The 24517-nt window shown below is 38.6% G+C and overlaps 2 protein-coding genes and 1 long non-coding RNA gene across 3 annotated transcripts; 1 reads left to right on the top strand and 2 right to left on the bottom strand.

Moving 5' to 3' along the window:
* Window positions 1-3784: 3784 nt before the first annotated feature.
* LOC309687312 (F-box only protein 40) lies at window positions 3785-8551 on the top strand. Its single transcript, XM_082502170.1, has 4 exons — window positions 3785-3801; window positions 3988-4020; window positions 4133-6004; window positions 7629-8551. Exons 2-4 carry the CDS (start codon window positions 4018-4020, stop codon window positions 7809-7811), a joined length of 2058 nt encoding a protein of 685 aa, XP_082358296.1. The 5' UTR covers window positions 3785-3801; window positions 3988-4017; the 3' UTR covers window positions 7812-8551.
* Window positions 8552-8587: 36 nt separating this feature from the next.
* Window positions 8588-10095, bottom strand: ttc36 (tetratricopeptide repeat domain 36). The gene is made up of 3 exons (XM_082502171.1): window positions 9917-10095; window positions 9522-9710; window positions 8588-8930 (listed from the first exon to the last, which is right to left on the bottom strand). The coding sequence occupies exons 1-3, from the start codon at window positions 10020-10022 to the stop codon at window positions 8662-8664; spliced, it is 564 nt and encodes a 187-aa protein (XP_082358297.1). The 5' UTR covers window positions 10023-10095; the 3' UTR covers window positions 8588-8661.
* A 6065-nt stretch (window positions 10096-16160) lies between these two features.
* On the bottom strand, window positions 16161-24255 carry LOC309688000. Its single transcript, XR_014270930.1, has 2 exons — window positions 23985-24255; window positions 16161-18722 (listed from the first exon to the last, which is right to left on the bottom strand). It is a non-coding gene; the product is annotated as an uncharacterized lncRNA (long non-coding RNA).
* Window positions 24256-24517: the final 262 nt, after the last annotated feature.

Below are 24517 nucleotides of genomic sequence, written 5' to 3'. Positions count from 1 at the left end.
GGAAGAAACCTCCGGCAGAACCAGGCTCAGGGAGGGGCGGGGCCATCTGCTGCAACCGTTTGGAGAGAGAGAAGGAGGACGGGATGAAAGACATGCTGTGGAAGAGAGACAGAGATTAATAACATGTATGATTCAATGCAGAGAGGTCTATTAACACATAGTGAGTGAGAAAGGTGACTGGAAAGGAAAACTCAGTGCATCATGGGAATCCCCCGGCAGCCTACGTCTATTACAGCATAACTAAGGGAGGATTCAGGGTCACCTGATCCAGCCCTATATGCTTATAGCAAAAAGTAATGTTTTAAGCCTAATCTTAAAAGTAGAGATAGTGTCTGTCTCCCAAATCCAAACTGGAAGCTGGTTCCATAGAAGAGGGGGCTGAAAACTGATGGCTCTCCCTCCCGTTCTACATTTCAATACTCTAGGAACAACAAGTAAGCCTGCAGTGCGAGAGCGAAGAGCTCCAATGGGGTGATACTACAAGGTCATTAAGATAAGATGGGACCTGAATATTTAGGACCCATCTTATCTTAATGTAATCACACACAGACAGAGACACACACACACACAGACAGAGACAGACAGACAGACAGACAGACAGACACACACACACACACACACACACACACACACACACACACACACACACACACACACACACATTAGTGTATATTTTTCAACATTTCTTACTGAACAAAGTATTGACAATGCTGTTGAGGCCCAAAGACCTGGGAATATTCTCATCGTTTTGTCTTCTCTCCTTCTTCTACTTTGAAGCACCATGTTTTGTTTTGTTTTTTGCTTGGCTTGGTTAACTAAATTTATAGTGCTGTGCTGCATGTCAAACATCCAACTGTGACATAGTTTGTGCGGTTTGTGCTCATTTTCCATAAATGACAGCACAGTTAGGAAGTACAAGTAATACACTTACCTGGTATGCCAAACACTATCAAAACTTTTCAGAAAACTTTTAATCAGCACAGTTCAAATTGACTTAGCATGTGGAGCTAAAATTCAGTTCATAAGAAAAACTTAACTGCATAAATTAGGCTTTGGTTCACAAGGTAGAACCATGACTTAAACATATAGTGACATTTTTAAAATACTTCCAATATTAAACGTAGTGAATACATATGCATGCCATGTAATGCAAATTTGATAATTATGTTGACTGGGCCCATTCTACAGCTGCCTTCCAGCTGCGTCATTGGAAATCTTTGACAATGACCACATCCATTAGTAAAGAAGAGACACTGAATAGTTTGAGTATGAAAATTACATTTTTTGAAAACATGATTGGGATGTTGTTTTTAATTTTCTCATTGGTCACCCGGTCACATAAAAACTTTAAAAACTAACAAACAAAACAAAAAATGAAACAAACAAACAAAAACACTACAATGCCTTGAAAAAGTGTTAATTAGTGGTCTAGTCAAAGTCTGGATGCCCAACTAGTTATTAGATTTAAGGGCAATTACTTTTTCACCTGGGTCCAGGTAGGTTTGGGTGTCTTTCAGTTAATATATGAAATCACTGTCATTTACTCAGGTTATCTTTGTCTAAAATTAAAATTCATTTATCTTACACATGTGTGAAAATCTGTGCAAAAAAACCTACAAAATCAAGAAGGGAAAAACACTTTTTACAGCACTGTACCTCTCATTTGAAAATGCAATGAAAGCTACATTTATACTGTCTTATTCAACTAAGAACAAGATAGTGAAGAGAGTGTGGCAATTATTGAAAATTGCAGGTGCCAATAGCTAGATATTGTGACAGAGCCAGTCTTTCTATTTCAGTCTTTATGCTAAATTACCATAACCAGCTGCTGGCTTCAGGCATATATTAAATAAACACTTATGAGGAAGGTGTTGATTTATTATTTTTTCCACCAACTTTATGCCAGAAATCAAAAAATCTAAACCTGGTGCTTGTTTTTAAAAACACAGATGTGACTGAAAACACAGACTGGATGATGCAAATTATTTTTTTAACCTTCGAATTACAGTTTCTGGTCGTTCCACGGTGCAGCACAGAAAATCACATCACCAGCAATGTGCAGAGACAAAATAAAAAGCATTTTCTTACTCTAAATGCTGGGGAACAATGCAACGATCAAAGTTTTAATTTGATTGAATTTTATTTAAAAGAGTTTTAGTAAATTTTGAAGCAATTTTACAAAGCTGATAAATCATTTCTGAACTCAACTGGAAGCAATTTTCAGACATTAATCAACTAATCTAACTCCAGTCTCAGCTGTGCTGCTGTTCTGTTGCAAAAAGTAATTTTACTTAGAGTAGGCTTTCTTTCTCTCTTTTTCTTTCTGTCTCTTGCTCGATGTAATGTATGCTGATTGCAGAGCCTATAGAGAGTGAACCAGCTGCCTCTGATAAGCTCTGCATTGTAATCTGTGCCAGGTGAAAAGAAAAAATAAACTTCCAAACTTCCAGATGCCAGTTGTGAAATTCAGTCTACAGCACATTTAACATAGGGTGGAAAACAGGTGTCAGTAGATGTTTATAGGATGGTGCTGTTAAATAAAAAAGGGTAGTTCCACCAGTCTCATTTTGAATGAGTGTAATTAGTTAGAGTTAGTTAACAAGTTTAATGTCTCCCAATTTGTACCATAGCACAGTATTTCTGAAAGAGAATGGGGGAGAAACAATGTAAACATTTTCAAATATGCACTATTTGGATCTACTGCTTACTAGACTTTTAGAGTGGATTAGTCTTGATTTATTAAACCAGTGCTTTGTTTGATGAAGATAATTCCCGACAGAACCATGTTTCCCACAACTGCATCAGTTTCCAGTTCAAAAAGCCTCGAAAAACATCAATAAGATTTGTATAGTGTTAAATACCCCAATTCTTTGATCTTTGGGCTGAAGGAAGAGCAACACTCGGTGTATAAATGCTCAATCAACAATCTCTTTATTCCATACGATTCTCATTATTCCATACAACTCTTTGAGCATTACAAATGTCCGGACAGGAGATGTGCACAGGAGGGTGTCTGGCAACATCTCGAAGTATCTAACAGTTACTCTTATAGCTTCTTCCCAGGGCCATAAAGCCTAAACCATATTCTTTCTATCTTACGGTGCCTAAGTGACGGCCTTGGCTTCCTGTTTTATCTCCTCCTGATGAGATGGGGCAGGAAACTCTACACAGTATGTTCTCTTCTCTTTGTAAATGTAACTAATATGTAGTAAGAATTGGCTGGCGAAACATTGGTAGAGTTTCTGAAAGTGTATGAGTGACACCTAGTGGAAGACATGACATGAGCCTAACCTAACCCAACACACTGCATTGTTCAAATTTTGATTAATTAAATAATCACTGAAAAAAAAACTTTAATTAATCTAAAAACTGATTTGGTATTTTAGATGCCACCGATCTATAAAATCAAATAAAAAAAATATTTATTAAGTAATTTATTCATTCAGTTATGGAATATGTTATTTTGAAAGGAAATCAAAACAAATAAGTTCAATCAGTGGGAATAGAATTATAAAGTTTTAACATTATAATGTTGGAAACTCAGTAAATCAAACAAGTTGAAATGTTTATGTTTTTAAGCACCGGGTAACCTTTTTTTTAAGAATGTGAGGACCTGCTTTGATTGCCACCCTCTCAGTGTGAAGCAGTGGTAGAGACTGTAACTTGACCTTGGCTCTTAATGGCTGTGCGACAATGGTGCCCCGTCCCACTGGCCTGTCTGCCCCTTTGTTGTGTCTATTTATATTATCCAGACACTGTGCAGAGGTTATTCAGAGGTGCCAGTGAACAAAGGAACAAAGGGTGAGAAATATTTCTCTTATTGTCTCCACTCTTATTGCTTTTTTCAAAGAAAAACTTTGAGATTTGTGGTTTTCATATTTTTTTTTCTTTTTAACCTGAACATATAATTCAACTTATCAGCTGTGAATTTCAGTTTTTTGGTCAGCATGTGACTGTAAACATGTTTCTGGTTTGACTTGTTCTTAGATGATCACGCTGCTGTGTTCTTAAGCCAAAATGGTATGTAAAGTAATTTTCACTTTTTAAAACTATCAGAAATGTTTAAGTCTTACTCTACTTGAAAATTTTACTACTGTTACTACCTTCTGTGCTGGGTTATCTCTCTCATTAGGTAAAAAGCATGAAGATGCCAGTGGGCTATCATAAGCATTGTGACAAGTGTTACAATGTCCACTGTCAAGTCCCTGCGCAGACCTCTGTTTCATGTATAGTCGTGAAATGTCACAAAAACTGTGGTGCAAGCCTCCACATGTGCAAGCAAGAAGAGCACCAGCTTCTCTGTCCAAATGAGATAGTGCCTTGCCTTAATGTTTATTATGGCTGTCCTCTCACCATGCTGCGCCACAGGCTGGCCAAACACTTAGAGGTCTGTCCTGCCAGCTTGGTCTGTTGCTCTCAGGAGTGGAACCGCTGGCCTATTTCAGAAAGTGACCTGACCTTTTATAGAAATGTTTCTGAAAACCCTGTGGTAAACACTGAGGAAAATCTTGATGTTGCTATGGCTCATAGGGACCAAGAGCAGCTGTTTCAATCAATCAAAATGAAGAACATTTTTCCCGAGTTGATATTGGAGGATTCTGCCGTGCAAAACATTGCTGCTGGAATCAACAGTCCTGCAGATAATGCTTGCTGTTCTGTAGACAGTGGTGAATATACAGAAAATGGCAGTGCAAAGTTGGACGAAGAACTGAGTCAAGAGGAGAGAGATACTTTGGCAAAGTGCACAGATGTGACAAGTATTCAAAATTATAGCTCCTGGGAGAAAATATTCAATAAGGAGAAGGAGGGATGCAAGCAAACCATCAAAAACCTGAATAAGGGAGAAAAAGGAAAAGAAAAGGAAGACCAAGAATCATCAAAGAGTCAGAAAGAATTACACCAGGGTGGAGAATGTCCTGTAACTGCCAGAACCATGGACGGTGCCACTGGCCTTGCACCATGGCAAGATGGGGTCCTTGAGCGTTTAGGCAAAGAAGTCAACATTGCAGATTATAATATGTATCTGGTGCACAATGGGGTAATGCTGATTAACTTTGGGCAACTTGCTGCTTGCACACCAAGAGAAAAGGATTTTGTCTATGGGAGTCTGGAGCCCATTGAGGTGAAAAGCGTCCGAACATTTAATGTGCCTACCAGCTATCGAGCAAAGCGCAATCACTTGAAAGACCCCTCGCGCAAGGCCCAAACCACACACCAGAGTGTTGACACTTCAGATCTGGGCATTTCAATTGAGGATCTTCCAAAGTGTGAAGAGGTTAGCACAACACTTCTGTGCTCCCTGGAAAAAGAACTGAAGGGACATTCGATCTCAGAGAGTGTGTCGACAGATGGTCTTTACACAGATATAGGAACACAAACGTACATCTTTTCTTCTGCACCCTTCAAGCAAGATGCTTCCTTAGCTGATGTCATAGCAGGTAAACCTTGTCGTCTTTATTTATACATCGAAGCAGAATCTGTCACTAGAAGACACAACAAAACAAGTTCAGCCTTCAGCTACATGTGTGGCCACTACTTTCGCCGTGATGAATACTGCTTTCACTTCAAGAACGTGCATTCTGACATACAAGCCTCTCTAAATGGCTGGTTTCAGCAGCGTTGCCCTTTAGCATACCTTGGTTGTACTTTCACCCAGATGAGGTTTCACCCAACAGGTCAGGAAGCAATAGTTAAGTTCTCCAAAGATGGCAGCACTCTGGTACTCCAACCAAAAGCCAATTCATCACTCTGTGCAGGTGGTAAAACCTTCAGTCCTAAAAGGAATGATGCACAAAATCTGGATCCCCTAAGCAGCCTTCCTTTGGAGATCATTCAGCATATTGCTGGTTACCTTGACAGTTTTACATTGTCTCAGTTGTCCCAAGTCTCCCATCTATTGAGAGAGGTGTGTGCCACATTGCTGCAGGAGAGAGGGATGGTCTCCCTCAAGTGGGAGAAAAAGAAACACTCCAGTGAAGGAAGTTCCTGGATTTGCCAAAAGAAAGCAAGTAATCTTATTTATCTAGATATATTGGTTTTCTTTTGCAAATGTGTTTTTTTTTTTTTTTTTGTTATAGTCACTTTATATTCCCTGACCTGTAAATTTGATTGCATTCACAGATAAGTGTGTGCACCATATTGTTTTACCATTTCTATTTATTTACATCATGTCAAACTTCTCTATCAGTTTCCCTTTAGTACCTGGCATCATTCTATTTACTTTCACTGGAAAATCTGAGTCATTCATACAGTATGACAGCAGCTGCACTATAAACACTCCTGACTCTCAATAGTCCTCTCTAACAATATTACAAACTGAGCCGCAGTTGTGTTGGCAACAGTTATTGAGTTCCCACTGAATCAGACCCTGGAGATTTACTGCCTTTGTCTGTGTCCTTGCAAAATATCAGCTTCTTCTAAGGTCAGGAACCACAAGGAAATGAAATTTAGTTTTCTTTCCTGACGTTGGTGCCCAAGCAATGGTTTGCTAATTAACAGCAACAGAAGAAACAAAAAAAAAAAAAAAAAAGCACTACATAGCATATAAAGAAAAATAAGGCGATTGTAATTGGGCATTATTAGAGGTTCACCTACGACAACTAGAATTGAACCCTGGTTAAAGTCACACAGTTAGCTAGCTTGGTGGCTCAGGCCACTACCCCACAAGGATGCCTGTTGGTCCTGGAGCCGGAAATTAACTAAATCCTCTCTGGAATTATTAGAACTGAGTAAAGGGTTCACATTTTAAGTGGTTCAGATTTATGAATACTGAGCTGTGGAAATTTAAATGCATGTTTCATTAAAGTACCATCTCTTCAGGACAAACGTTGAGCTGTGCAGAACTTTTTCAGGCTCTGTAGATGCCTGCTTATCATTATTATTAAAGAATTTTGGTAGTTTACAGAAATACCTGAATTTGGCAGCTAGGGAGTTATAACAAAATGAAATAATTAAAATCTTTTGACTGAGAACACAACTATAATGTTCCAGATTTTTTGAAGATCAAATTAAATATGCTGGTAAAAAAAAATTACTTGTTGTTGGTGAGCAGCGAAAATGAAGGTGGGATAGATAAGACATCTATTTTTCAGTTGCAATTTGGTTGTACTTGCTTTCATAATTTTTTAGCTACACAAAGTAGTTTTCCTGCTAACAAACGTGTGATCAAAGCCCCCCTGCTGGAGGTAATGAAGCAAAAAACACTATCAATGCACGTGTGTATATTTTTGCATTGACTATCTCTGTACTGCAGTGATCATGAGACAAAGAGCATGCCGATGACATCAGTGATGTGGAATGGCCTGAGACTTTGCTGCCAGTAAACAGAGTGCTACCATAACAAGTCAGATATGTGATCATTCATGGAAACATAGGATGTTAATAAGACTGTGTAGGCAACAGCTGGGTATTTGCTCTCAGATGAATTGCATAATTTGTATACATTTGTCACGGATCAAAACAGAAATAACACCATGCCCTAACATGTGATAAAAGTATTATGCGATCTAGATTCCATGGTATTTAAAAATAGATTCCTCCTCATCGCAGTATACTGTAGCTGCAAAACAGTTGATAGATGCCATGACAGCCTCCCACACCTCCTTCAATTCTGCCTCTGTGTTTTACAGGTTTGGAAATTCAGCTCTCAGTTTTCCTCTGTGGACAGATGGAGCTTCAGCGATACTCCTTCCATGTCAAATCACCTGGGAACCTGCTCCTTCTACCAGAGAGAAGATCGCACTGAGCCGGTGGCTTTACCCTGCCTGGGAGAGGTCAGAGACAAACATGGGAAACTAAAGCATAAAAGATAACGCTCACGTTTCAGAGCACAGTGGGCAGACCACAACACGAGTTATGCCTTGTTTGAAATCACTGAGACGTAACATGTATGCACTCATCTGAAAAGTGGAAAAAGCCTCCGCATGTAGAGCTGCTGTATAAAATCAGAGCTGCAGTGTGTTAAAGCCCTGCAGAAAGACAATCTGTCGTATATTAGAAATAAGAATAATTTAGTGTAACAGGATATCTTGGTGATGTAATCATCCTTTTTTTTTAAAGCATTTACTCAGATCATTTTTCTCGTTGGTGTGCAAAATTCTCTGAGATGGATCTTGTCATGCAGTGTAGTGTGGAGAGAAACGTGAATGCTAAAAGTCTTTTTTGCATTTCGAATTTTCGCATTTGGGCATGTTTTGCCTGGGGAACATCCTCATGATATTAGATGAACCATTTGGCATGACTGAGATGACAAGTGCTGTTTGTTCCAGCATATTTCATTCTTATGGTGAAAGGCAATGTTTGAAAGAAAAATCAAGGAAGGGGAAACGCTGATGACTGTTTCAGTATGACAAGACTGACATCTAGTGGATAAAAACTTAAGTATCCCATCTGTATCAAATGGTGTGGTTTGGCATTTTAATGCTGGAGATTACATCACATGCTGCATGTGTCATATTTAATAAAATACAGCAGTGCTTGCTTTGTGATGAGAACAACTCAGTTTGAAATAAGTGTGATCTGCATATGTGAATAAATGTGATTTTTAGCTGGATTCGTGACTTTTTTTAAAGCAGCACAATGAACAGAATTTAAAGAACATCATAAAAAGGTTAATTTATTGATTTCAGACTTTCAGAGAAGACGAACACCTAATGTTTTACATCACTGCATGTCAGATGTTTCAGGGTTGCGCATTTTGTTGATCACCTCTGACAGCATTTTGTTACACAGGGCAGCATATGGATTAAGGACCACAGCTTGTTGTCGAGCAAATTCACTTCCAAGTGCAGCTGCTTTTTCAAAATCTGCTCTGGCTTCATCATTCTGGCGTGCTAGTCTATGTAAAAGGCCTCGTTGCACCAGCGCCTGGCAGGCAGTACGCCCAGTGCTGCCGCTCAGAGCAATCGCTTGGTCCAGATCCCCCAGGGCTCCTGCAAAGAGAACAGCACCGTGAACCAAACACATGTCTGGAAAGTTGATTTTTTTTTTTAGGCCATGATGTTCTAAGATACTCAGCTTTGGCTTTGGGTCAGGCTACTGAAAAATTCATTCTGATAAACACAGCTGAAATGTGCTTGAACTACTTTTCTCTCAAGTACTGTGGAAATCAAATAATGAGGAAAAAACAAAAAGTCATTCTCAAGTAAACTGCTCATAACCGAGCATTATCCATTCAAAAGCTTTATATGTATTAGTAATATCCTTGTTCTACTGGTTCAACAACACATAACAATGACTTTCAGATGAATAGACGTTCTTTTAGAAATCTGCAGTTGCTAGTGACATGCTAGTCATTAGTGAGTCAAGGACTGTTGTTTTTGCCTACAAACCTGCCCTTCTTATGTCAGGCAGCAGGTAAAAGCAACCAAACACCACACTATCTCAGAGCACCATCGCTGTTGACAAAGTGCATCAGCTAGACAAAGCTCCGGTATTCACGCTGGCCTTAGACTCGGCAGTCTGATAAGTTGGCACACCATGGCATCTCTGGAAAGGGTTATTATTGAATTTGTTGCACATACCTGCTGTGTCCCCCTTCAGTCGCAGGGCCTGTGCCCGGTTGTTATAGGCAGAGGCTCGCTGAGGAAGAATCTGGATTGCCTGGCTGAACAGCTGAAGCGCAGTTTGTAAATCCCCAGTCTCTGCTGCTGAGACACCCCGCATCTCCAGCTCTTTCACTTGCTTCAGCAACTCTCTGTCAAAGCCACTGTCTGGCAGGAGGAGATAAACAGGTTGAAAAAGGACTCAAACTCAATTGACAGGTACCGTGGAAAGGAAAACAGAGAAATGTCACTCGGAAATCAGTTTGGATTACAATGTCATGTTTTTCGCAGCCCAGAAATGGAATGTGTTCAAATAAATTCAATATACTGTGACATGATATGTTGAGACACACCAGTCAGAAGCTCATGCTCACCATCATCAATTAATTCCTCCTCTTGGTTTAGGCCGGGAATGTCTCCAAAGGGGGTGGTGGGGTTGAATATAGCCTGCAGTACAGCTCTGTCATGTGCCGAGGCCATCTTACTGTCTTACTGGTGTCTGCAAAACAAGGAGAGAAAGACAGGAAGAAAAAATCATTCCACCAAAATTACAGCAGGACAGAGATTTCTTCCTCCCCTAACTTTTGCCATTTCTATTAGCCAATCAGAGAAGGGGGCGGAAGCAGAGGTGGACTTTGAGATTTTCTGGCACTAAATACATCTGCATCCTGTTAACTAAGAAATGCAGGCCAGTAAAAACTGCATACCGCACAGCACAGACATAAGTACACCAGAATAAACTGGACGTCTGTAAACATTGGAAAAACTCTTATTGTTCACTTTATTACAGTTCGTATATTATCAAGATTCATTTTTATCATGATTGTATGTGTTTGCTTTATATCATGACATGTTCACATATGTTTAGTGTCTCTTTCAACCCCTCTGTAAAACACTCTTGCCATGTTTGAATAGTATTATACAAATACTGTTGGCCTGGCTTCATTTGACTCTTGTTGTTTTGGTAGAAGGAAACAGAATAACCCTAATGTTTTATATGATAGTTTGTGTTTGCTTGTTTGATTTATCCATATGCATACTCTATCCATGGTGGGCCATTTTATTAACCACACAAACTGTTGCCATGAGTGGCAAAGTGGCTACTTTATAAGACCGTAGGTGTACCTAATAGAGTGGCCACAGGTGAATGCACACAGGTGCGCCAAATTAAGTGACCAGGATTTACTTAATAAAGTGGCTGGCCATAGGACTTTATCATAAAATAATAACCGTTACAACAAATACTGGGTGCTTTTATTTTCCTTTGGTTTGCTAAATTTTTGAACAATTTATCGCCCCAAAATTTACTGTTCATTTTATTCAATTTATTAAATTTTTCCAGGAAAATCAAATCCCACTGATGATTTGATTTTAGTCTCAAAAGCACAGAAAAAAAAAACTCATGTAAAAAACATGAGACCCTTGCATAGACACATTTGGGTGTTTGTGGATTTTGTGCAAGAGGTTGTTTCTCAGAAAGCTCTAGTAAGTTGTTTGTGGTACTAAAAACACAGGAAGGAAGGAAGATGATGCCGCATCCACACAGATCAGAAGCTATAGTTGCCTATCATCCCTACTGCTTGCAGATGTTCCTCCACTTAGCAATATCTGTACCAAAGTATATATACACATTGATCAACTTGCGTATTTGAAAACTGAGAACCATCAGTAAAAATATCTATGATGGTTCTGTTCATCACTCTCCTTGTGCTCTCTACAGGTAACTGAGCTCTTATACCTCTAAAGAAAAAATGTTGCTTTATTGTATGTGATTATTAATATCATTGCTGCTCCTTTGTGCTGCTTTTATCATAGAATTTATGCTTTATTTTAGTACTTCTCTTAGTATATCTCAAATTACTGCGTAGAGAAATAAAACAATTGCATAATAACTCATTTTTGATGTAAAGAAGCTATGTAAAGGTTTGCATTTAGTGCAATTTCAACAAGTTCCAATACATGTTTGTGGTGAGTGTGACTCAAGAAGTACAGTGGGTTGTCTGTTAATCATACGGTTGGTGTTTTGATCCCGTCTCTTCCAGTTTTCATATTGCAAACTGATAATATACCCCGAATAGCCCCTGATGCATTTATGCTAGTCTATACATGTTAAACAAGATGCTTAGGCATAGAATTGAAGCACTCTATGAATGTGTAGATGATAAGGTAAAAAGAACTCTCAGTGTTCAATTAGAGTAACAAAAGCACTATATACGTACCAATCCAGTCTAGGTGCTTGGTAAAGTTGCTGTAAAGTGGTACAACTGAAAGTTTCCCAGAACCTTCAGTTGTAGTACAGGCTGGTACCACAGTAATGATCCTTTAACCACATGTACCCACATTGGGGCACACAAGTTTTACCACAGTTCTGACCTTCTCAACATTTATAATTGTCATCAAAAGGCTTTCAGAAATACTAAATTGAGCATGTGTAGATATCCAAATAAAGCTCTGCTAATCTATGGTACTTAATGTACTGGCACAACAGCAGTGTGGGCCAATGACACAGAGTTTGGAGTTTTGGTTGGTTTATAATTTCTTTTAGTTTTGAAAGTGGATTATATTTGTCGGGGTTTTTTTAAAATAGTTTTTTGTGTTTCCTTGTGTTCATGAATTTCATTACCACTTTGATTGATCATATGTTTTCCTGTTGTTTTATTATTTGCACCTCTACTCTTCAGGTTTGTTAGTCTCTCTTTCCTTCCTGTCTCCTCTGTCTTCTCTTGTGTTCAGTCCTCGTCTCTGTGTTAGTGACTTCTTGTTTTATTTTTCTGTTAGTGGTTCCATGTGTTTAGTGCAGGGGTAGGCAACCTTTCTGATGGCCATTTAAAATTTCCTCAGAAGTCACACACAATATAAAGAACCACTTTATAGAATTAGATTTGTTTGCAGATGTTGGCAGCTATCAGCGAATAGTTATCAGCTATTTGAAACAAATCCATAACAAGAACTCCATAACAGCAAATGAACTGTACAACAGAAAATACAAATGCTATTTATGGTCTCCTCACAACAATGATAAGAAAAATAAACTAAGCCAATATGGCATGTCTGTTAATACAGAGACACACATGTTAATCTGATATCTGGTCTCCCACTCAGAGACACAGGTCTCCGAGTGTCCAGCATTCAGACGGCTACCTGAGGATACTCATGTGAGAAAAAATCTGCTCACACAGACATGTAGAGCCAAATACTGTCAATAAGGCCTCTGCAATGTTCTGAAGACAGTTAAACTTGTCAGGTAGTGATGTCCAGCAGGTGAAAATGCAAGCTCCATGAACACGCACAGCTATGGATTCCAGCTGCCTTAATGTTGCATTAACTGGCATTAACTCAGCCAGTTAATGTGAGTCAAATCTAGCTGCTCATTAAAGATTTCTGGTTTGATCAGAAAATAAAACATTGGTCCATACGCCTGAAAGTCACAAAAATGCATTGTGTCTCGAGTCTACGGATTTATCCATATATTTCCGTGGTGCTGATGCTGTGCTTAGCGGAAAGCTAACAACGTCCCAAGTTATTTTTAGCCAATTACAAGTTGAATCTAGTAGTTGGGTTTGTTAGCTAAGATACTGTCATTAAGAAGAGGTACAACTAATGTGTCTATGCGAGCTGATTTGCGATGTGCATCGCTGGTGCGGCCATTTATATTTTTAATGCACCTTCTCAGATTAATTCACTGCGTGTCGTGCCCAGGCCTGGACTGAGACAAAAAATCGGCCCGGGCATTTAGACTAGAGACCGGCCCCCCAGGTATTAAAGCCATTAAATGAAAACAAATGCTGTTGTGACAGTGATGTACAATCTTGTTGGTATATGTATGATTGCTATACATTTTATGTCTGATAAAAACTTTGGTTGTAAGCTTCAGATAATTATTTAATAACAGCCAGACATTTTAAATGAGAATAAGAAAGTATTTCTTAGTGCCCCCCTTTCCCTGTTAATGCCCTACCCGCCCCTGCACAGTTACCAGCTGTCAGCTACGTAGAAAAGGATCTTGGTGTTATTTGTCTCTCAGAAACAGTTCATAACTTCCCTTCAACTCATTCATGTCACCTAAAAGGTAAACCTGTTTCTCCATCACCTGTTCAGCTCTGATGATTCAGTAAGGACATCTCCTGGTTACATCTTCATGTTTCCCTCTCACCAGATATACAAACCGATATCATGACCAGCAGCTTTTACAGCTGTGGCTCCAGCAAACATCAGCTGATACTAGAAATTAATATTAAATAAATTCTAACAACAGCTGATCAAGCTTAAACATGCTGCTGTTTTTTAGCGCGACATCCGGCGGTTTCCTCTTTGTGGCGCAAAGTGGGCGATAAACAAACGAGAAAGAAAAGCCGATCAGCTGATCATTGATCAGTTTCATGATTAAAGTAGCAAAAGGAGAGAGAGGGGAGAGAATGAAGAAGAGGCAGCTATGCAGCCTAACCACAGAATAAATCCACATTTGTGTCTCAAACTGCGTCCCTTCTCAGCTCAACACGAAACGCGTAATAATTTCTCTGAATGCGGGACGATTCCGTTTTTTACGGGACGGTTGGCAACTCTACTAACTAACCTTATGAATAAAATAAAGTTCACTATCAGTAACATCATAGCACCCACCCAGCTGTATAGAAACTCTGTCATGCTAGCTAGTACCCAGTACGAGTTATTGTAACTGACTGTAAAAAGTCAGCACAACGAAAATAAACTCCACCTAAACTTAGTTTATATCTGACCCAGATAGACTGCAGGTCATAACTTCTTACCTGAAGTTCAGTTCACCTGACACTCGGACCGGCAGCTGCCTCGGGTCTCTCCTTCTCCTGCCTCCCCTTCCCTCATCCACCTGCTGGCCGCCACCACTTGTTAATTTTACTGAATCTGTGGAAGCTCCGCCATAGCCACCACCAAACAACTGAGTTATTTTACACACCAGCCAGCACCTGGCCAATCCACCACCTTTCATTATTTATACTGTTACAAAGGAAAAAAAAAAAGTCACCGGGCCACCGAGCAAATGCCCGGTATGCCCGATGGCCAGTCCAGCTATGGTCGTGCCATCAGTTAACCCTTCGTGTGCCAACTGTGGCACGCGTGCCTAGGGTTGCCGACCCCAGCCCTATAGTATCGTTTAACATCAACAGCAGAAATTTGCTGTACTTTGCAATATAAACTATCATTTCCAATACTGTAAATAAAACATAGCAAATAAAAAAACATTAGTGGTTCGTGACCCCCTTCGATCAAAGCAATATCCATTTGAAAACCTTTGTCGCAGTATGAACAGTGTAACCAATGGGAGATTTTGCCTGCTCAAAGAGTTTCATGTGAATACATTTTTCAATGTTCCACAAAGAGAAGCAGCAGAGATAAAAGGAAAATATTCATTCTGCACAGTAATAAATTACCATAACTTTATGCAACCCTGACAGATTTTTTTCTATCCTGCTAAATATTTTATATTGTATACACTTAATGTGAATCAAATAAATCAAAAAATGGAAAAACTCACTTGATTGCAATATTTAGTACAGCACAGTTTAAACTCTTTTTATCAATTAAAGTTATCCAAATTTCAAATAATGATCTTGTACATTTTTCTCCAAAATAGTTAAGATAATATATCAATCTCAATTTGCAGCATACAGGAGCAATTTGGTAACTAGACATCAAAATTGGCCTCCATCACGCCTCTGTCTGTGGCTGTAGAACTAAATGGAAAAATCCATGTAGTTCTACAATCAGCAGAAGCCAATCAGAAAAAATCAGACTATGTAAAAGAAAGTAGCAGTATGCATCTGGCTCATCAACAGTTGCCCAAAGCATTGCAAACTTTTTCTGGGTGTCAGAAAATGTGTTCTTTTTCCAATACTCCTACACCTAAGGTCATAATATCAAAACTAACTGTGGTAAGTTGATGAAACTAACACATTACATGGTTAAATAGTTCTTCTAAAAGTTGAAATAGATTTTGTTTGCATAGGATTCCTAGAAATTGGTGAAATTTGAGGAATGAAAAATGACGCCACCATATTTGATCATATGCCCTGTTTACCTATAACTACAGCAAATGATGGTAGGCCGATTATCAACATATACCATGTGCATCTATTAAGCCATACTTAGGAATAAATGTATGTAATGTAACTAATTTTGGACATTTTCAAGCAATAAATAGTGAAAGGTGTGATTTTGCTCCTTTTTATGACTTTATTAGTTTATATTATACTGATATGACAGATAATATACTTTATTATTTTACTTCATATAGTTTATTTTTTCTGAGTTTTAATAATGCTATAATTTGTCTAGTAATTCAGTAAGTATTTAGTATAAGTATTCAGTTTAATATTTGTCTTCTTAGTTCATTTATAGAAAGAGGAATTATCAAGTGTTAACGAGTGAGGCCCAAAATACAGAGATGCAGATTGAATTTAAAAAGACAAGCAGTTTATTTGTGCTAATGATATATGCAAACACCCGGGAACATAGCTGAAACTGACTGCAGAAACAAGACTGGGAAAGTAAAACTATACACTAGGGCTTGATATGCACCATCTGGGGCTGATTACTATATTACTGATAATAAAGAAGACAAATACAAATATTTGAAACCTATACAATTCAATTCAATTTTATTTATATAGCGCCAAATCACAACAAAAGTCGCCTCAAGGCGCTTCATGATACAGAGAAAAACCCAACAATCATATGACCCCCTATGAGCAAGCACTTTGGCGACAGTGGGAAGGAAAAACTCCCTTTTAACAGGAAGAAACCTCCGGCAGAACCAGGCTCAGGGAGGGGCGGCCATCTGCTGCGACCGGTTGGGCTGAGAGAAGGAAGACAGGATAAAAGACATGCTGTGGAAGAGAGACATAGATTAATAACAGGTATGATTCAATGCAGAGAGGTCTATTAACACATAGTGAGTGAGAAAGGTGACTGGAAAGGAAAAACTCAATGCATCATGGGAATCCTCCGGCAGCCTGTCTATTGCAGCATAACTAAGAGAGGATTCAGGGTCACCTGGTCCAGCCCTAACTATATGCTTTAGCAAAAAGTAATGTTTTAAGCCTAATCTTAAAAGTAGAGATAGTGTCTGTCTCCCAAATCCAAACTGGAAGCTGGTTCCACAGAAGAGGGCCTGAAAACTGATGGCTCTGCCTCCCATTCTACTTTTAAATACTCTAGGAACAACAAGTAAGCCTGCAGTGCAAGAGAAAAGTCCTCTAATGGGGTGATATGGTACTACAAGGTCATTAAGATAAGATGGGGCCTGATTGTTTAAGACCTTGTATGTGAGGAGCAGGATTTTGAATTGAATTCTGGATTTAACAGGAAGCCAATGAAGGGAAGTCAAAACAGGAGAAATCTGCTCTCTTTCTAGTCCCTGTCAGGACTCTTGTTGTAGCATTTTGGATTAGCTGAAGGCTTTTCAGTGAGTTTTTTGGACATCCTGATAATAATGAATTACAGTAATCCAGCCTGGAAGTAATAAATGCATGAACTAGTTTTTCAGCGTCACTCTGAGACAGGATATTTCTAATTTTAGAGATGTTGCGCAAATGGAAGAACGCAGTCTTACATATTTGTTTAGTATGTGCGTTGAAGGACATGTCCTGGTCAAAAATGACTCCAAGGTTATATACATCTTATACCATGTATAAGATGTATATAATTATTATGGATATGTGATAACAGAGAACTTTCTATTTGAAACAGTGTAATAGTTCTGCTGTTGAATTGTTTTCTACTGACATGCTCAATGGAGCTGCTGTGTGGGAGATATTAGCGCACTCTACAGAAATAGAAATGTTCAGCGAGGGGAGGGGAGAAAAGTGGTGCAGTTGTTTAAAATGTGCAATGTAAACTTTATTTTGCATGCTCAGTTCTGTTTTTGACTGTCATATTGGTCTAAAGTCATGGCCATTTACCCACTCTCCCAATAGATTCAGTGGATTTATCAGGGCTGATAACAGTAATTATCTTAAAGAGGTGTCATGAAGTGATATGTTAACTGTTATAGTCAGTCTTACAAATACAAAGTTGCAAAGAGGATACTGAAGCTTCATCAGCTATGATCAAACCCCTTTGTTGAAACTTAGCTAATTCAAAAAATGTACAGACAAATTAAAGCCAAACTGTATCTGTTATTGATAAACATGAATAAGCTTTGAACACATAAAACTAACTTGATCTTGATCTTTTATTGCTATTTTGACTTACAGCTCTGTGGTTAGATTCATCTAGTTCTCTGTGCTGCTCCAGTACATCTGCTAGACAGGAGCACTGAGTGGTGTAGTTGAACTTACTGCTGAAGTGAAAGTGGAATTCACCACAGTTTGAGATGCACAGCTGATAAGAGTGAACTCTAGTTTCTAGCGTGTTCATAAAATTGTACTACAGCCTTAAAGAGTGCTGAATGTCACACTTGTTTTCTCAGTTCTTCGCAAAAGGAACAAAGAAAATAGTTAACTGGCACATCACAAACTATTCACCTTTTTTTAAAGAGAAAATCTAAGGTTAGGGCTACCACCAAATGATTGATTCAGTTACAAATACTCTCGATGCCAGTTGTATGCTCTTTGATTTTGAATTTAACTTTGGAAATGTCTCAGAGTTGATGTCTCTGTTTTTCTATCTGAATTCATGTAAATGAGTAATTTACCTGTGACATCTAAACAACCTGTGATCACTATGGGCAGGCTATTTAGCCAGAATAAAAGCAAAATAAAAAAGGTGATAACCAAGCGCACATTTTTCATTTAGTCTAAAATCAGATCAGGGACACTCAGCTCTTAAAAGTGGAAAAAATATGTAGTGCACATCCTTGTTCACCAACGGTTATACCCATACTGCAGGAAAATGATTACAGTATCAAAAGAATGTCACTGCTACTGTCATTGGTGAAATGAAGAGCACTGAGCAGACTCGGGTATAGGGAGACTGAAAGTAATAGCTTCAAATAGAGGTGCCGTTGTGTTACAAATGGGTGATAACAGCAGCAGGGAATACCCAGATGATCAAACATGGAAACACTGTGGCTTGTCAAGGTTCTCATTGGCTTAGAAAGTAACTGCAAGTATCTCCACAAATATCTGTAAGTGAGTCCCAGAGATGAAAATGGTTCCAGCTCAAAGCCTTTTCCAGTGGTTTCCAATTACTGACAGCAGTGATCTGGAACAAGAGGGAGATTGTGGAGGTATGAGTTTCTGGTACCTTTAAAAGGATAAGGCAGATCTGACATTGAACTGTAGTAGATGAAACACAATGTTTGTCTTGATAGGGGGTCCTCGGTTATTATGAACTGCATTTTTGGTTCATTTTTAGCTTTGTGAATCTTACTTTACTCAAATGATGTGGCTGTTTCAATTGGCACACAGATCCTGTGGCATTCAGAGTTGAGGTCTGTAGCTAAACACTTCTTTCTGATATTCTTGTTGTGCTGCATTATGCTGACATATTTATTATCAACTAGGAGTATAGGATTTTGCTGCATGCTTCTATTCAAAGAATATCCACAAGGTTTACCCTTTAGCTAATGTATTAAAAATGAAATGAAATGTACAAAATCGTGCATGTTGTGAAATATTGTGGCTGCAAGGCAATGGCTACTGTTGGCTCTACATGATGTAGGCGTATTTGCCTATTTATTAGTGATCAAGAAAAGACTTCATGACCTGAGCCACAGAGGCAGACTACCTCTGGGAGACCTCACAACAGAAAGGTCAGGCTAAGGTTTATTTAAAAAATACAAAAAAAATACAGAATTAGAGTTCTGGAACAAAGTGCTGTAGACTGATGAGATAAAATCTAAAGCAAGAATATCTCACGATAGCTTGAGCTTAAAAGCTGCCAGTAGAACTGGCACACTAGCATTTTCAATTCACTGCTGATCAAGGAAATGGGATGCACACAGAAGTATATAAGAGCTTTGGATGTGCACAGATTCCAGAAACTCTCTGATAACATTATATTATTAGGGAGTTTTTTTTTCCTGTTTTTAGAGGGACCAAAGTTTGTTTTAGGGTAAAGAGGTGGAATGTCATTGATTAAAGTGGCTGCTGTGACTGGGAGAAAAGTTTTAAGCATGTACTGTTTATGCTTTAAACATTTAGGGCAATGGCTGCAAAGAGTTTGCAGATTATATAATGGTTTTTCCACATTTTGGACAAAACGATCCATCTCCCACTTCTTTGAATGTTGATTTAAATATGCTTAAATTAAAGGTTAGATTTGGTACTTAATATCTATCATTTTAATTCAGTTAGAATGGCTGTAGCACATACCCTGAAGAAAGAAAGAAAGAAAAGCAATCATTCAAATACTTGCAGTTGAGGCTCTGGATTTAAACGTCTGTTATACTTCTGCATTTTTTTCTGAAGTTAAATCCTTTAGGCAGAAAGGTTACTTTCTTAGATGAGGGAAATCTGTGAGAAATAAAGACTTGATTGCTGAGCTGAGAGAAGTTTCATTTTTAGCCACTTGAGAGAGCTCTTGCTGCTTTTATTTCAGCTGGGCCTCCTGCTCTCCTTCCACCAAGTCAGCACACATAGCTTGATCCTGCAGGACTCCCATTTTCCAAAGGGTAATACAAGTTAAAGAGTAAGGGCTGGGCTATCATGTCCACGGTCACTCAGTAAGAAGTAGATTTTCTGCAGACCCATGGTGTGTTCCCCATGGTCTCCCTTATAGTGCAAAAGCAGAAAGGCAATTGTGTGCGGATTATCGGTCTCCTATTACCACAAATGTCATTGCATCAGCACCACTTAGCCTGATTATGTCAATAGAGAAACACATTGACAGTATTAACAGACAGAGGGTGGTGGTGTCTTTGGCATAGACCAACAGGGAAATTGCCAGATAATCTAAAAGCATTGACCAACAGTGGCAGCACTGCGGTAAAATCCACACATAAACAGCAGTGAGTGCATTCTTTGTATTTCTTCTGAGCAGTTGCAAGGACAATAGATTAAATCTGACTGTAAAAGCAGAGAATAAATAATGGAGCAGCATTAACTGGTGCGCTAACAGGGAATTAAAGCGAATGCTCATTAATTGTTAGTAAAATGGAAATTTCCACCACCAGTGAGATTTTGTTTTTTACAAGATATCCACTGAGTTTAGCTGAGCAGCTAAATACAGATGATTAAAATTTTGTAAGAAATGTTTCTTTTCTTCTGCTTCTTTCATTTTTAATGTCTGGTAGAGAAATTGACTTGGATAACCTAATAACTGTGAGAGGCTTTAGCTTTGCTCCACTACTGTCTGTAAATCTGACATCAAAGCTTGTGCTCATAATCCTTCTGCCCTATGGAGGTAAACAGGGGCCTCTGTGGCCTGGCCTGTTATGATGACGAAGGACTGTTGCGTGCTGTGCAGGGGCATTCTGAGCTGGATTAAAACAAAATAATCTGCTCTGCGGAGAGTTAGGGAATAAATGCAGTGGTATTTATTGTGTTAGGTAAATAAACAATGTACGCCTTTTATGGGAAATCTTTGCTAACATTGTCTGTGCTGCAGCTCAATAAGTACTACATCGTCTTGTCTCAGAATTGCAGGGAAAATATTATCCATTATTTCTGAATCCTGTATGCTTAATTTAAAGCTAAAAATGGATGGCTACCCAATTTAGCCACCACCTTTGTCATTTTTTTTAATTTGTAAATTGCACAAAATGCCGAACACCAATATGAAAACACTTCACAGCTTAAAGCCCTTTTGTTGAACATTGTAATGGGTTGTCCATGTTCTCAATCAAGTTATCCACTCTTCTTTGTGTACTCTATGACCTTTTGTGAATTTGTAAACAAGCTCCAATAAACATGCTCCGATGTGGAAATTCCTTCTGTTTGCCTCATGTTTCAGCCAGGCTCAATGTGGAAACACTGTCAGGCGCCACTGATGTCTCCCACAACGTGTGAAACGTGCTGCATGTTGGGGAATCCATATTCAAGCTCATTATAATTTATTACCAGCTCATATTGATGTTGTGGTTTGGTTTTTCTATTCAAAGAGGCTACTCAGAGTGCTCTAGTTTCAAAACTTTCAAACCCCAAACTGATGAATCCAAAGACTTGTGTGTTAGATTAAATGGTGATTTCTAAATATGCTGAAGATGTGGATGAAGTGTCAACTTGTCCAGATTGTAACCTGCGTCATGGCCACTGACAGCTAGGATAAGCTTAAGCATTCTTGCAAAGCAAGTTGGATAAGCTGTTAAGAATGTGGATGGATAAGGAAATGGATAAAATAGTATGACCCTGATGGCTCTTTGTGTGATTGTGCGACTATATGATGTGACTCCTCGCCTTGAAAAGCAACCATAGACTGTGTCTCTCTACCATCAGGGTGATTATAAGACAAGAAACCATTTGCATGTTTAGATTTAAATATTGCAATGCTGTATTTCATAGGCAAATGTCAATGGACTCGTGGACATATATTTATTCTCTGACTGACGTGTGATGCAGACAGATCTTTACTGCATTTGCTGCAACTTGACAAAAATGGCACACAATAGTAATTTTAAATGCTAATTTTAATCCTTAAACATATGCATTAATTAGCCAGGTTCTTGTTAACATCATTTCCACTATGCAAATTAATATATTTAGAACTGTCACTGCACTGCTTCCATCAGGCTGAGATGCATTACATTTACCATCCAAGTCATTCTTGTATGAGATGTCATTTATAAATGGGTTAGTAAAAACATTAAAACCCCAAACTGATGAAGTGAACATTGATCACCTTGTTGTAGTGTGCTGTAACAATCTTGGGGCCTGACACTTATATGAATGTACTTTGAAATGGAACAGCTACCTGAAAGTTGTTGTAGTCCAAGCACACTGCTTTATGTCCCTCCAGAATACTTGCTTCCTCAACTAGCAACACGTCCCATCACACTACAAAACTGGAACACGACAAAGAGCTCAAGGCAGCGATCGAACTCTCCAGATCCTGCAGATCATGGGCATTCAAAGACTGCTGTAACAAGTGTGATATCCCCACAATCCACAGAAGTTGCCTTCTGAATAATGCTGTCTGTCACACACCACAAGACATCATTTGAAGTCACATATCTATACACAAACAGGTCGGAGATGTTTTGACGGTATACAGGGGTGGTTTTAATATTGTGGCTCATTAGCGTATATCACACGTTCGACTTTTAAACTGCCAGGCCTAATTCATTATTGACTGTAAAATAGGCAGAGTATATATTTTTAAATGGTAGAATTGACATTGTAATATAATGTTGGACAAGACATACACTGACTAAGAACCATCATGGTTTGTGTTTTGAATGCAACTCTATCTTTTGAGTTTTAAAACAAAATTAGATTCACGTGGGCATACACATTCCCTCATGCTTCCAACCAACCAACCAACCAACCAACCAACCAACCAACCAACCAACTATGATTAAAATCATGATTGCATCAACTGAGGCACAGAGGAAAAACTAAATCCAAATAGCAATTTTAGGATTCGGGATATCTGGACATGTAACTGTAATGTTTTCCCAAAGTAAAGTGGTGGAGCGTGGCCGGAACTGTCATAACGAACCAAGGATGATTTATGGTTTTTACTAGGGGGAAATACAGTGGGATTTAAGAGGAACAGGTTGCTTTGTTAGAGAGGTGATGTGTACACCTCAGCTGTTGATATAAAACAACACACTGAAACTTTAGGACAGAACTAAAACTAGTGAGGTGAGCCATTCCAACAGATTTCCCCAGGCTAATGTACATTTCAACCCTTCTGGGATTGTTTTGCAGATTTTGAGTGAAATTTGATCTCGGTTTGGAGTCATAGTGCATGCGCACAGATGTGTGTCTTTAAGGTGAAATTTAACACATCTGAACGCATGCACTTGAATTAATACAGTGTTAGCATGCAATTTAAAAGTGTAATCTATCTACATTTAGAATATAGAAGGGACATTAAACAAAGAACATGAGTGGAAGCTTTTGTCACTAAATAATTAACTTTATTGAGAGACAAACATACCAGTGCTTAATGATGTATTCAATTTTTTTTCTATTGATGTCTAATGTTAGATTAGTGCACAGAGCTCTGTTGTACGTGCTAGTACAAAAGAGCAAATACATGCACTAGTATGTGCTAGTGCATGTATTTGCAAATCATAAGTCAAATTATTCCAATGCATGTATGAATATAAATAAAGTTAAAACAACCAATCAGTATCCACTCATCCATCCATCTATCCAAATTCCTGGTTACAAGGTTTTAGATTACAATATTTTAGAACATTTCAGGCTTTTGTACAAATCACCAAAATACAAAATTGTGTAACTAAGTCAGGGAACTAGAAGTACAGCCATTTGGGATACTGAGTCATGGAGGTACTCTTCATGTGATCCAAAGGTCCACTGCCAATAATGCTAAGGAAGGGATAGTTTAACTACTTACCTTGGAAATCGGTAATGCAGTACCAGATGCATTGCAGTCTGCTGTTTTGGTTGCTTAAAAATGGTTTCCACTGAGGTTCACTAAGTAATATTGGCTTCTTCTTTTCAAACCAAGGTATGTAGCTCAAAGGGAAGTGAGGAAATTCATCCACTGGGAGCGAGGGAAACGCCACCTTTTGTTCCAAAAGTCCAAGCCCTGTTTAAATCAGTGACAAAAACAATACCCAAACCACTCTGCTTCTTCTTAGAGAGACAGAGAAGTGTGTTAAGTGTGTTAAGCTCTGTAGCTGCATTTTCTTTGGCAACAATAAACCTTGATAAGTTGGTAACATCAATTCCAGCTGATGCATGTGAGTCTGATATCTGCAGGGAATTAAACACTATATCATAGTTAGAGGCAGTGTCTCAAAGAGGAATATCATTACAGTTTGTCCATGAAAAATATAAATGATAGATGAACACATAATCCACAAATTCACTTCTAGTCTCAAAATTTGGCAACAAAGATGCTTTATCTTTATTTCCTTTTGTACT

Source organism: Aulonocara stuartgranti (assembly GCF_965226115.1).
Source record: "Aulonocara stuartgranti genome assembly, chromosome: 14".
Lineage (NCBI taxonomy): Eukaryota > Metazoa > Chordata > Actinopteri > Cichliformes > Cichlidae > Aulonocara > Aulonocara stuartgranti.
Note: the sequence above shows the minus strand (reverse complement) of the source record. Positions and strands in the feature narration are given on the sequence as shown.

Excerpts from the sequence above, each read along its gene's own strand:
- ttc36 (XM_082502171.1), bottom strand. The coding sequence starts at position 10,022 with ATGGCCTCGGCACATGACAGAGCTGTACTGCAGGCTATATTCAACCCC. Across the intron at positions 9,711-9,916 it reads GGAGGAATTAATTGATGATG|ACAGTGGCTTTGACAGAGAG; the intron begins GTGAGCATGAGC and ends TCCTCCTGCCAG. Across the intron at positions 8,931-9,521 it reads ACTGAAGGGGGACACAGCAG|GAGCCCTGGGGGATCTGGAC; the intron begins GTATGTGCAACA and ends TTCTCTTTGCAG.
- LOC309687312 (XM_082502170.1), top strand. Across the intron at positions 6,005-7,628 it reads CCTGGATTTGCCAAAAGAAA|GTTTGGAAATTCAGCTCTCA; the intron begins GCAAGTAATCTT and ends TGTGTTTTACAG.